The sequence below is a fragment of the Onychostoma macrolepis genome, chromosome 22 (assembly GCF_012432095.1).
Source record: "Onychostoma macrolepis isolate SWU-2019 chromosome 22, ASM1243209v1, whole genome shotgun sequence".
Lineage (NCBI taxonomy): Eukaryota > Metazoa > Chordata > Actinopteri > Cypriniformes > Cyprinidae > Onychostoma > Onychostoma macrolepis.
In genome coordinates, this window is record NC_081176.1 from 22,031,761 (window position 1) to 22,044,139 (window position 12,379).

At 40.0% G+C, this 12,379-nt stretch overlaps 1 protein-coding gene across 1 annotated transcript; it reads left to right on the plus strand.

Moving 5' to 3' along the window:
- The first annotated feature begins 292 nt into the window (after nt 1-292).
- Nucleotides 293-12,326, plus strand: ubxn6 (UBX domain protein 6). The gene is made up of 11 exons (XM_058760802.1): nt 293-532; nt 1,400-1,551; nt 1,631-1,695; nt 5,055-5,183; nt 5,272-5,369; nt 5,456-5,531; nt 5,610-5,694; nt 5,782-6,001; nt 6,084-6,214; nt 10,707-10,855; nt 10,940-12,326. The coding sequence occupies exons 1-11, from the start codon at nt 450-452 to the stop codon at nt 11,063-11,065; spliced, it is 1,314 nt and encodes a 437-aa protein (XP_058616785.1). The 5' UTR covers nt 293-449; the 3' UTR covers nt 11,066-12,326.
- The last annotated feature ends 53 nt before the right edge of the window (nt 12,327-12,379 follow it).

Below are 12,379 nucleotides of genomic sequence, written 5' to 3' on the forward strand. Positions count from 1 at the left end.
AATTTGTCTTCCGGGAAACATGCAAGTATCTTCTGTTGCTTTTGAAGGGCAGTACTAAATGGATATATATATATATATATATATTTTTTTTAACAAAATGATGAGATCTTTATCCTGTTCAAAAGTTTTCACCCCCGGTGAGATAGATAGATAGATAGATAGATAGATAGATAGATAGATAGATAAGGGAGGAAAGCAAATCTCACTATATAATAATAATAATAATCATAATCACAAAAAGGATCTGTCACTCCCCTCCGCTTGATGTCGCTAAAACCCAATGTTTGCGTCCCAGTCGCTTTATGACCATATTTCCGGTTGAGGAGCTGTCCTCTTCCCGTTGTAAACACATCGCTTGGGTGGTGGTGTGTCTGACAGTTATAAATAATTCAGAACAATTTATTTTTCATTTTTGAAAAACATTTTTTGCACACAGTGAATCGCTAAGAATGAAGAAGTTTTTCGACGACATTAAGAAGGATATGAAATTCAAGTCGGCAGGGCCAGGAAAGAAACTTACAGACGACGGCAGGTAACAGTTAAAACATCAGATGTGTGAGAGACCTGTCATGACCACTACACTAAACATTAAACTCAAACTTAAGTAGACGTTATGAGTTTATATGATCAGATCACGATAGCGTGTTTTCTTAATATTTCTCGCGTTTGAAACTGTTAAAAGTTAGCTATTATTTTACACCTGGCATCTATTGTAATGTACAGAAATCTGACCAAAGTGCATCTATACCTGTCTGACTGCATTTCTAACATAATCATATCTGTATGTGATGTACGGAAACATGTATGATATGTGCTAAATGCATCGGTGTTTTAACACAGAAATAGTATCCGACTAGTTTAACCTCATCGCTATAATTACTGATAAGACGACAACAGGCTTAGTAAAGGTCTCGAGTTAGTCACGTGGAGTGATTTAAACACTGCTGCTTCAGTGATGTTATTGGTTACAACAACAGTTTTAAGCACAGGTATGAGTGGGTGATATGTGACCCTGGACCACAAAACCAGTCATTTTTGAGTTGAATAAATAAGTTATCCATTGATGTATGGTTTGTTAGGACAATATTTGGCTGAGATCTGGAATCTGAGGGTGAAAAAAAATCTAAATATTGAGAAAATCGCCTTTAAAGTTGTCCAAATGAAGTTCTTAGCAATATTACTAATCAAAAATTATGCTTTGATATATTTACGGTAAGAAATTTACAAAATATCTTTATGGAACATGATCTTTACTTAATATCCTAATGATTTTTGGCATAAAAGAAAAATCTATAATTTTGACCCATACAGTGTATTTTTGGCTGTTGCTACAAATGATTCCCGTGCTACTTATGACTGGTTTTGTGCTCCAGGGTCACGTATTTGGTTTCTCCTGCAGCACTAAACCTCAAGCGCCACAGGCTCCTCGCGGAGCGCCCAGAAAATCGCCCACCGATGGCGCGCAGAGAGCAGGGGCCGCGGCCCTCGCCAGGATCGAGCAACAGCCCCGGCCCAAGGTGCAAACGTCCCAAGATGCCATAAGGATTCAGGGTAGATTAATAGATTTTTTTGTACTCAGAAATCTGAAAATATTAGTGAATTTTAGTCACATTTTGTCATTGTGTTTCAGTGAAGCGAGAACTTGAAGCAGAGGCGGCTGCCACAGCGGCCAGTCTGAAGAACACTGATATTGAGGCAAGTTGGACACTTGTAGTTTTTGTTTGCATTTAGCTGGCTAATTTGACTTTATTCTGACTCAGAATCACACAAAACCAAATGTTTTTGCTGATATGTTGACTGAAAGTGTCTAAAAATAGAGGAGTTAGGTTATGTGACTGGTATTTGGTCATGTGATCTAAACATGGCAGCCACCATGAGGGTGGACCACCCTTATGTAGATGGTAGATGCCTTGTTCAAATATTCACACTTGCGGTCTACTTTGCACTTGACTATTTATATGACTTATTTCCTGTATTGTAATTCTCACGATTTATTCCAAAACATTATGCATGATGGGATACACTAAACCTGGAATAGCGCTCCGGAGCCGTATTCGTGTGGATTTAGCGTGTGCTTTTAAGACCTGGGACAGTCTTGCGCACTGACTTCCTGTCGTACGCACACACTATCAAGTGGCCAAGACAGCAAGTGTAGGTATACGTGTAAGGCATATGTAAACCTTTTTTAGGCTGCTTATAGACCATTTTCAGTGTTTGCGAACAGAGATTTTCTGGTGGCAGAAAATGTCAGTTTTAAGCCCGGTACACACCAAGCCGACGCCGACAAACTAGTGGCGACGAAAGCAGACTTCAGGGTCGGCTCACGTCGGCAGCGTCTGGGTCCAAAGTTGCCCTGACACACCAAGCCGACGCTCAACACCCAACGGCCAAGTAGCACGTCCGTTCTGCGCCTTTCTCGCGCACCGGTTCGCCAGCTGAACAGCCAATCAGAATAATCAAATGGCCCGACTGACCGACGAGTTCTGACGCCGATTCAACATGTCAAATCAGCCGAAAAAAAGCCGACCAGGACCAACTTCAGCCGACGGCGCAGAACACACTGAGAAAACTTAGTCGGCCGACGAACAAAAACTGCCCGACGGCCAACCGTCGGCTTGGTGCGTACCGGGCTATAAAGTAGCAGTCTTTGGAAGCCATGGAATAAAAGTATAAAAATGGTCATTTCAAAATTCTGACTTTTTTCTCACAATTCTGAGTTCAACACCACCCAGTGATTTTTTTAAAATTCCTATTTTAAAATCCCCTTTCTCAAATCAGGCTGTTCTGAGATTCCAGTCAGAATGACGTAGTTCTGCACAGACCCCTCCCATGATAGTTGATTGACAAGGCCGTCTTACCTTAGACCCGCCCTGAGTGAGCTATCCGCCATTGTGTCGCCTCTGGTGCAGCAGGGGAAGACAAGATGTCTCCGATTAAATGATTGAGGTGATTTGTTGTTGGATGTAATAATGAATATAACCGCTGAAGACACAGAGGATTAACGTTACTTTCGTTTTGAAGTGAATGCGCCGATCCCGATCTGCCTAAATGCAGCTATGTTCACGTGAATCATTCGTGATCCAGCCTCACCTACAGAAGAAGTGAGTATAAGGGTTTTTTATGAATCTTTACAAATCGCCTTTCCTAATAATCTGCTAGTTAGCCAGTTTCGCGGCTGAAGTTTACAGTCTTGTCACTCCACGGAAGAGAGGGGCGGGGTCAGCAGAGCTCATTAGCATTTAAAGCAACATGGACTGGAATGTGTCAGGGATCTGGAAGGAGGACCCAATAGCAGAATGAATGACAAAGGGTTATTGACAAAACAGACTGATACAAGAGGGTAGTGAGGTGCACATGTAACACAACATCAAGAACACAGTAAACAATGAGACAGCTGGGGAAGACCACTGGAACAGTCTCGGACAGCAACTGGCAGATTACAATAGCAGCAAAAGGAGCGGCAAGGCCAGGCAGATAGAGAGGACCAAACAAGGCACCATAGAGCAGAGCTCAGATACTTGTTGACTGCAGACTTCGAAGCAGACCAAGTGCCAGGCATGGAGAACCAGTGGCAGGACTCACAGGAACAGAGGTCAGAGTCACAAGCAATTAGTACTGGGCTGGAACAGGCTGTACGGGAACATCTTCAGAGATCATGACAGGGAGAGCAGTATGCTTAGGGACAGCCTCCATAGGTGGAACATGACTAGCAGGAACACACTCTGAGGGACTCATCAGAAGCAGCAGATAGCTGGTCTGGTAGGATCTCAGTGGGCGCAACTTCACTAGCTGGAACATCCTCTGCGGTACTCGTCAGAAGCAGCAGATAGCTGGTCTGGTATGATCTCAGTGAGTGGAACTTCACTAGCAGGAACATCCTCTGTGGGCTTAGCAAAACAGACAGGATCAATCTTCTAGAGCAGGACAAAACTGACAGGAACAGCCTCTTCGGGTGGAACACAACTAGTAGGAACATCCTCCGAGGGACTCATCAGAAACAGCCGAAAGCTGGTCTGGTATGATCTCAGTGGACAACTTGACTAGCAGGGCCAACCTCTGTGGGCTTGACAAGACAAACAGGAACAATCTTCATGGCCATGACCCAACTGGCAGGGACGACCTTCAAGGCATAACAGCACAGACAGGAACATTTTATATGGCCATAACTTGATTGGCAGGAATACCGTCTATGGCCATGACACAACTAGCAGGAACAACCCCTGTAGGTGTGACAGGACAGGCAGGAACATTTTATATGGCCCAGACATGACAGGTAGGAACAACATCTGAGGGCTTGACAAGACAGGAATAATCTCTATGGCCATGACCCAACTGGCAGGGACAACCTCCGAGGGCATACCAGGACAGACAGGAATATTTTATATGGCCATAACTTGTCAGGCAGGAACACCGTCTATGGCCATGACCCAACTGGCAGGAACGACCTCTGTAGGCATGACAGCACGGGCAGGAACACCCGACAGAGTGTCAGGGCCGAACCCTGACAAGAATGGCTTGCTGAAAGCTGAGCTGATTTTGACAGGGGAAAAAAGGTGTTTTTCAGACTACCATTGAGAAATTTTAACTTAAGTATGTTATAGACTTTTCATTAAGACCCTAAAGAATCATATCAACTTGTGGAAAATGGGCATCCGATGACCACTTTAATAAGTGCTGCGCTGCTTTGTTTACAGTGGTAACCAAAGAAACGCTGTATTGCCGCTGTTCCATAAGCGCCACCTGCTGGCAGAAAGTGATCTTTTTGTTAAAAATAAAAATAAAATCATGATTGTGAAATGAGTATCGTGAATCGTATCGCATTGTGAGTTGAGTGAATCGTTAAAGCCCCAATAAGAGCCTTTTTGGAGGTCATTGCATCCTTCAAAATGGTTCTCTTTTTGTGTTTCATAGGGGTTGGAATGAACCGTAAACAAATGATGACAGAATTTTCATTTTTGAGTGACCTGTCCCTTTAAGATTTCAGATCCAGTGCAGGCTCATTTCAGCAGCAGCGTTACTCTTTTACTGACCGTATTTATTTGTACCTTTTCAAGGGGGCCTGTGTTCCACAAAAGGATCCATCTTGTTTCTCAGTGCCGGGAGTTTTCTTCATCTGTCCTCTCACTGGAAAAACCTTAACTAAGACTGAAAAGGAGATGCACATAAAGGAAGCCATTCTAATGGTGAGCTTATTACATACAAAATCTTGAAGACTTTCAATCTTGAAGAGATTCCGTTTGGAAGTTACTGAACATTCTTCTTTCTTCACAGAGGTTCTCAGAGGATGCCATAGAGGCCTCCATCATGATGATTCACACCTTTAATAAAGACAAAGAGAAAGTAAAGGCTGCCGTTGACATCATTAGCAAGTGAGGACTATTTAATTCAAACTTTGCACAACAGTATCTCACCGTGTTTGTATAATGTTCAACTGAAACTCAATGTGTGGACTCAGGTACATCGAAAACATCTGTAAGAATCCCACTGAGGAAAAGTACAGGAAGATCAAACTTAGCAACAAAGTGTTTCAGGTATGAGCATTTTCACTGTGAGGATTGAGAAAACAAAATCTCATATTTCACTCATATTTTGTTGTTTGACTCATAAAGGAGAAGGTCAGTGGGATTGAAGGATCTCGCGAATATCTTCAGGCGTTGGGATTTGAAAGCATCACATTGCCGGTGGACGGCGAAGGTAATATATGAATAGCATTATATTTAAACGTAAAGTGTGTGATGTCTTTGACGCCAAGTCCTCACATGGATGAATAATGTCTCTCAGACAGGACTGAGGAGTTCATGGTGTTACCGGCGCAGGAGTCAGAGGCTCTGGAGCAGATGAAGGCTCATTTGGAGCAGCTGCAGAATGGCGAGCCGGTCAGAGCGAAGCTGGACCGCCAGCCGCAGGTCTTCAGAGCCTCACAGCACGCAACACACTTCGAGCTTCCTCCAGTCTTCTACAATCTGACCGCGGAGGAGCTGAAAAGAGAACAGCAACTGAAGTAAAGAATCGACAATAGTAGCAGTTGTGCTGTCTAAGCCAATAAAGTCTTACCGTGTTTTTATGATCTTCCTTCATCGCAGGAGTGAAGTCGTGGAGAGAAACGCAATGCTGCGAACGAAAGTCATGCGTGAGAAAGATGAGCAGAGGGAGAGAAGAAAGTACAACTATGCGCTTCTGAGAGTGCGGTTGCCGGATGGAAGTATACTCCAGGGTCGGTAGTTTTGTATTATTTTTATTGGTTATTTATACATAAATACGTAAACATTAGTAGCATATATATATTATATGTTTATCAAGGTTTATATATACCTATAGCAAGCACGAAATTTCCACCTATGAGAGTTACGTTCGTCCATCTAGTAGTAGTCCCTCTGTCTAAATATTTAACACAACTTTATAATATCTTTATAAATGAAAATAAATATACATATATACATATATATATATATATATATATATATATGTATGTGTGACCCGTTCTGGCGAAATGAGTAGGATGTCGCACGGACTAATTTTGAGCTACAGGCAAAAGAAATTAAAAATGTCAGTTTTGGTCGAATTTGAGGTTTTCACAAAAATGAGTTCATTAAGCCCTCTTCTAGTGATCCCAATGCTCCAAATAGTAATTAAACATCTAAAATGATCTTAATTTGTACGTTTTCTGAGAGGAGTACCTTTTTCTCTGCGCACTTCAATTTGTAAGTCTATTGATGCAAAGCGCAGCATTCCAGCTTTGTGAATATTCATATCGAATTCTCCATGACATTAGTCCAAACCAGTGAAAAAATATTTTTAAACCCATGCTGATGAAAACAAAACGATCGCGCTGACTGACATTTGCAAAATATGCAACGTTGCTTGGTGATTCTGCTTTGGAATCTTTAACTCGATTTTTCTCAAAAACAGATCTGCTGCCTCTATCGCCTTCAAACGGCTATAGCTCAGTCATTTTTTATCCGATTCCAACAAGTCATATATCATTTTGAAGGTATTTTAATGGAGAATGTGAAAATAAAAGTCATTCTGACTCATTTTGCCAGAACGGGTCACATATATATATATATATATATATATATATATATATATATATAAATATAAATATATATATATATATATATATATATATATATATATATATATATATATATATATATATATATATATGAGCTTTTTTAATCACGATCCTATGAAAATATCATTGGACATTTTTGAAACTAAGCCATTTAATTTAAATTTCTAAAAGAGAAGACTGATCCAGACCGGGCTAAAACACCTCATTAAAACACGCCCCTGCATGTCTAGGTCAGGATGTGGAAATATTAGCATAATGACACCTAAATGTTCATGCAAAGAAAGAAGGCGTGGTTTCAGTAACTGCAGTAGTGTTGATGCAGGCTGTCATGTCAGGGAGACGCGTCCCAATTCGCATACTATCCATTCTAAATAGTATTCGAAAATAGAATTAGTATGTCCCAAATCATAGTATGTTTAAAAAAAGTATGCATAAAAAGTGTTTAAAAAAACTACAAACATGGCAGATATGCGCGACCGATGTACAGGTAGAGAAAGGATTTGAGTGATAAATAATCAATGTCTAACCTGATGAAAAAATATTTATTTCATGTTATCCACGTTATATTTCATCTGCAGCAACACTGTGAACTTTTATAATGATACGTTTGGTCATTAACTTTGAAATGCATCATTATGCAAACATATGAGCAGAGTTCTCGGCATGAAAGACCCGCGATGTGCTTCTTTATTTCTCTCCAGTACGGTAGGAAATCACATTAAACGAAATGTGGATGATGTTAACTGTGACAAGATGATTAACAGGGCAGTTTAAACAGTTACAGGATGCACGTAACTAAGCAACAGAGCGTCCGTTAAAGACGCAGCTACGACGAAGTAGTATGTCCCAAAGCTTGCCTACTATTCTGCTACAAACTCAAAAGTATGTACTTTTTCTTCACAAAAAGAGTACATACTTTTAGGGCATAATGTTTCTATGTGAAAGCAAAAGCACTTTATTTGGCCTTCCGGAAGTAGATGCAATTGACCTATCGGTAAGCCCCGCCCCCTTAGTAACTGTTGCTCCCTCGGACAAACAAACGGAGTTGCTCACTGTCTTACAATGACAGCTACAGTGTGAAAACCTCGTCCCACGATGTTTTTGCAAAATTTTGGACACAGAAGGCCACCAAATGGGAATTAAATATTCCATGGAGGGATTTATAAAATATTTAAAAATAAATACGGTGGGTAACTCGTCCTGTTGTAGCCGCTGAGTTGCAACTTCTTCATCCGGTGCTTCTCCATCCGGATCAGATTCTGGGTCAAACTGAAAAGCTTGAATGACTGCATGTCTATGAGCCATTGCGATACATCCACTGTCAACATTAGCGCATGGTTAGCCACACACCCACTCTCCACCTTGCCCTGCCTCTCTCTTCCTTAAAGCTACAGACACAGAATGGCACGTCCTAAGGAAAGTTCATTGTGGGACTGGCTCATAGTGGCTGAAATTCTGCACCAAGGCTGAATTTCGGGAAACAGACTTCAGATACAGTATTAGGGACCACTTAGGCCTATATAAAAGCATCCAAAAAGCAGCATGTCATGGGACCTTTAATGTGTAAACAAACCTACGTGACCATAGCAACCCGGGATTATCAGGGATTCATTAATATTTTATTTTGAATTAAGAAATTATTATATTAATTATTATAGAAATTATTACATAATTAAATGATTATATTGACCATAGGCTACCGGACTGTAGGCAATTGCACGCTTTGTAAACAGCATTCGAATTAAGTTTATCATGAATAGGCTAAATGTTACATAAAGTAGCTAACTTGCATAAAATAAAATAAAATTTATCCATCCCACAGTCTTGCTAGCTGTGTGTGTCCATTAACTGATCGTCTTTTTCCGTAATATTTGTATATTATTTTTAGCTATTATTATTATCATTATTAGCCTATTATTATATTCGCTTTTTTCCTTCATTTCGATCTCTTTACATAACGTTCTGACTAGTTTTGTAAATAAGCCTGCTGTAAATGCTCGACATAAAGCTTTGATTATGCTGACTGGAATTTATAGCCTATTGGAAATGCAGTTTAAAGGTTGAATTTAACATATATTTCTTTTTTTTTTTTGTTGGCATAAATAGCCTTCAATCATAAAGTATTGGCATAACTGTCAGGCGTTTACAGTATTTGCAAGATATATGGTAGCAAATAGCATAATTATACATAACGTTAATTAGGTAAAGCGATACACGAATTGAAAGGGGAAATAATAAAATATATTTATATGAAATAAATATAAAAATATAACCAAATAACAATAATATACAAATATTAAATGTTTAATGTTAATAAAAATGTTTTATCCATGCCTGATAATCCCGGGTTGCTATGGTCACGTAGGTTTGTTTATACATTAAACTCGTGGCCAGAAATGGTTATGCCACGGTCTGTCTGAATACTGGATTCTGATTGGCTTGCAGGTGTTGAACTGCACAGGTAGTTCCAGGTCAGTTTAATCACGTTCTTCTTCCCATAAACATTGGTAACCATAGTAACATACAGTTACAGTTAAATAGTAATACAGACGAAAATAACCGTCATTTTTATCGTTCCGGTCAAATATTGCAGCGCAAATATTATTAACATCTTTAATATGTGAATGCTGGGAAATGACCATGGCATAAACGGGATAATCAACGGCTAGCTGTGCATTAAACGATTTGAATGCACTCCGCTGCGCGTCTGGCGGTTCTTCGCCTCCACGTCGTGCATTCAAATCGTTTAATGCACAGCTAGCCGTTGATTATCCCTTACATATTTCACGACAAAACTAAGTGAACCGAAGACGGATCCTCCCGGACACCGTAGGAGAGAAAAGAAGCAGCACGTTGATCTGCCAGTGGCGGGTCTTTCATGCTGAGAACTCTGCATAATGATGCATTTAAAAGTTAACGACCAAATGGATGTTTATAAAAGTTAATATTTCTGTTGCAGATAAAATATAACACGTATAACATTAAATAAATATTTTTTTTTACCAGGTTAAATGTTGATTTTTTTCTAAACATCGAACCGCCGGGCGCGCACATCCGCCATGTTTGTAGTTTTTTTAACACGTTTTATTCGTGTTTGTAGTTCCGGACCGAATCCTTCGCCAAAGCGCAATGGATTGTGGGCAATAGTATCATTAAAGTGTGCACGGATCCACACTTCAAAAGTTGACCTGAAATAGTAGACCATCCGGGGACTTTTGGCATACTCCTTTCAACATACTATGCTTTGGGACACACTTATTGTAATCTCACATACTATTTAGGATGGATGGTATGAAGATTGGGACGCAGGGATAGTTAAACTAAATATATAATATTTAACACCAACAATATATTCATCCTAAATTTGTATTGTTATATTGTATTTTAATAACACACACACACACATTTTTATATATAGAGAGAGAGAGATTTTAGGAAAGGGGTTTTTCACTGAGGCCCTTGGCATAAAAAGTTTGAATGACACCTCATGGTCTCAAATAACATTTTTGGTCAAATGTGTGAGTTGCACATTGATGCATTTAAACCCTCCAGAATGCTTTGCCCCATAGATGTCTGTTGTCTTTTGGCTAGTTTGTTCTTCAGCATAACCTCTATTTGAAATGCTCTGCAGGCACTTTCCTGGCGTGGGAGAGGGTGGCAGCGTTGTACCAGTTTGTGCGTGATTCTCTGGAGAATGGCTGGCAACCCTTTGAGCTGATGGCACCCGCAGGACAAAAACTAAAGGATGACGAGGAATTGGCTCTGAATGAGTGCAACCTGGCAAGTCAAATTCAAACAAAACAGTCCACAATGTTTAATTCAATACAAAACAAATACTCTAATCAAACATTTTTCACCTTCCAGGCCCCAGCAGCTCTGCTGACCTTCTCATGGGACGCCGCAGTGCTGGCAGACATCGCTGCCGCCGGAGGAAAGACTGCTGTTCTGCTTAAAGCCGCACTGTTAGAGAACATCAAGACCCTGAGCTGAACATTTAGTCTCCCCAGTTACTGCTGTCCCCGCCTGCGCTCTCCCGCGAGTTTCTCTCCCATCGTCCACCACCACAATCCCACACGGTTTCACAGGATGCATTGATTGTGTCCACAGCATGTGCTAGGTGGATTTATATGGTGCTAAACGCAGGAGTTTTTCCTGTCAGTGATGTTATGAGAAGCGTTAGCACATTATGGGCCAATTTCCAAACAATCTGTCCTATTATAATGAATTGTTGCTTGAGGTAACATGACCATGATATGATGAGGGAAGATGCTGAGTTTGATTGGAAGTGGTCTGTGAGAGGATCTGTTGTAATTTAAAGCACTTTTTAGCTACGGCTGAAAGAGAGAAATGTTGATGTATCATGAAATCTCATTGTGGCAAAAACGCACTGATCTAACATGAGCTCTACCATGTTTTGTTTCCTGCTTAACATAAAGTAAACTACGCATGAATGTTACAACGCAACTTAAATTAGACAAACAGCTCTGGTCTCCAACAACAGTCTACCTCCTAATGCAGATAAATGTCCACTGGTTTCACTTGTCACCATGTCAGTTAATTAAGCCCAAAGTATACTAAAGTTTTTATGTATAAAGCACACGCGGCATAAATTTCATCCAGATTTTCCCTCTAAAATCGAACAATTTTTTGCACTAATTATTTTGTCCACAAGGTGGCAACATGGACCCTGCCTACTGGTTCATAGTTAAAAAGAAACCCATAATATGGAACGTTTTTGCAACTCAGCCTCACATATTTACAAATGGCTGCGCACACACTCACTTTAAAAATAAGATGGATAACTTCTGGAGAGAAATAGCGCAGACACTAGATAAGTTTTAATCTTTCTAGTCTGTGTTTGCGCACACTAACAAATGCTAATAAATGAAATATACCTTGAAAGGTTAACTTTATTTTTGAATGCAAAAACCATTTAGTGTGAATGTGCGAGACTTCCGCTTCATTAGCCGCTGTAGGTAAACAACTTTAATACATGGTAGTTTGAAAAAAAAAAGAGCTACAAACCAGTTTATAATTATGGTAATAAATGTAACAATATTATAACAAATACCAGTTTGCAATATCCTGGAGCACAGCAGACTGTTTTTGTAAAGCGGCTGACACCGGAAACCTTGCACAGTCAAGTTAAAAAGGCACCTGATTTGAATACATTGAGTATTAGACTGATTCGGTTGCAGAAGAACATTGTCACGTGCTTGTTTCTTTATTAAACCATCTATTTTAAAAATGATCAGTGCTTATATTTTACACATATTTTGTCAAGTATAACATGTTATTCTGTTG

What these genes read in the sequence shown, in the direction of transcription:
- ubxn6 (XM_058760802.1), top strand. Translation starts at nt 450, where the DNA reads ATGAAGAAGTTTTTCGACGACATTAAGAAGGATATGAAATTCAAGTCG. An exon ending in AGATGCCATAAGGATTCAGG is followed by an intron (nt 1,552 to 1,630) that starts GTAGATTAATAG and finishes ATTGTGTTTCAG; the next exon opens with TGAAGCGAGAACTTGAAGCA. An exon ending in ATTGCCGGTGGACGGCGAAG is followed by an intron (nt 5,695 to 5,781) that starts GTAATATATGAA and finishes AATGTCTCTCAG; the next exon opens with ACAGGACTGAGGAGTTCATG.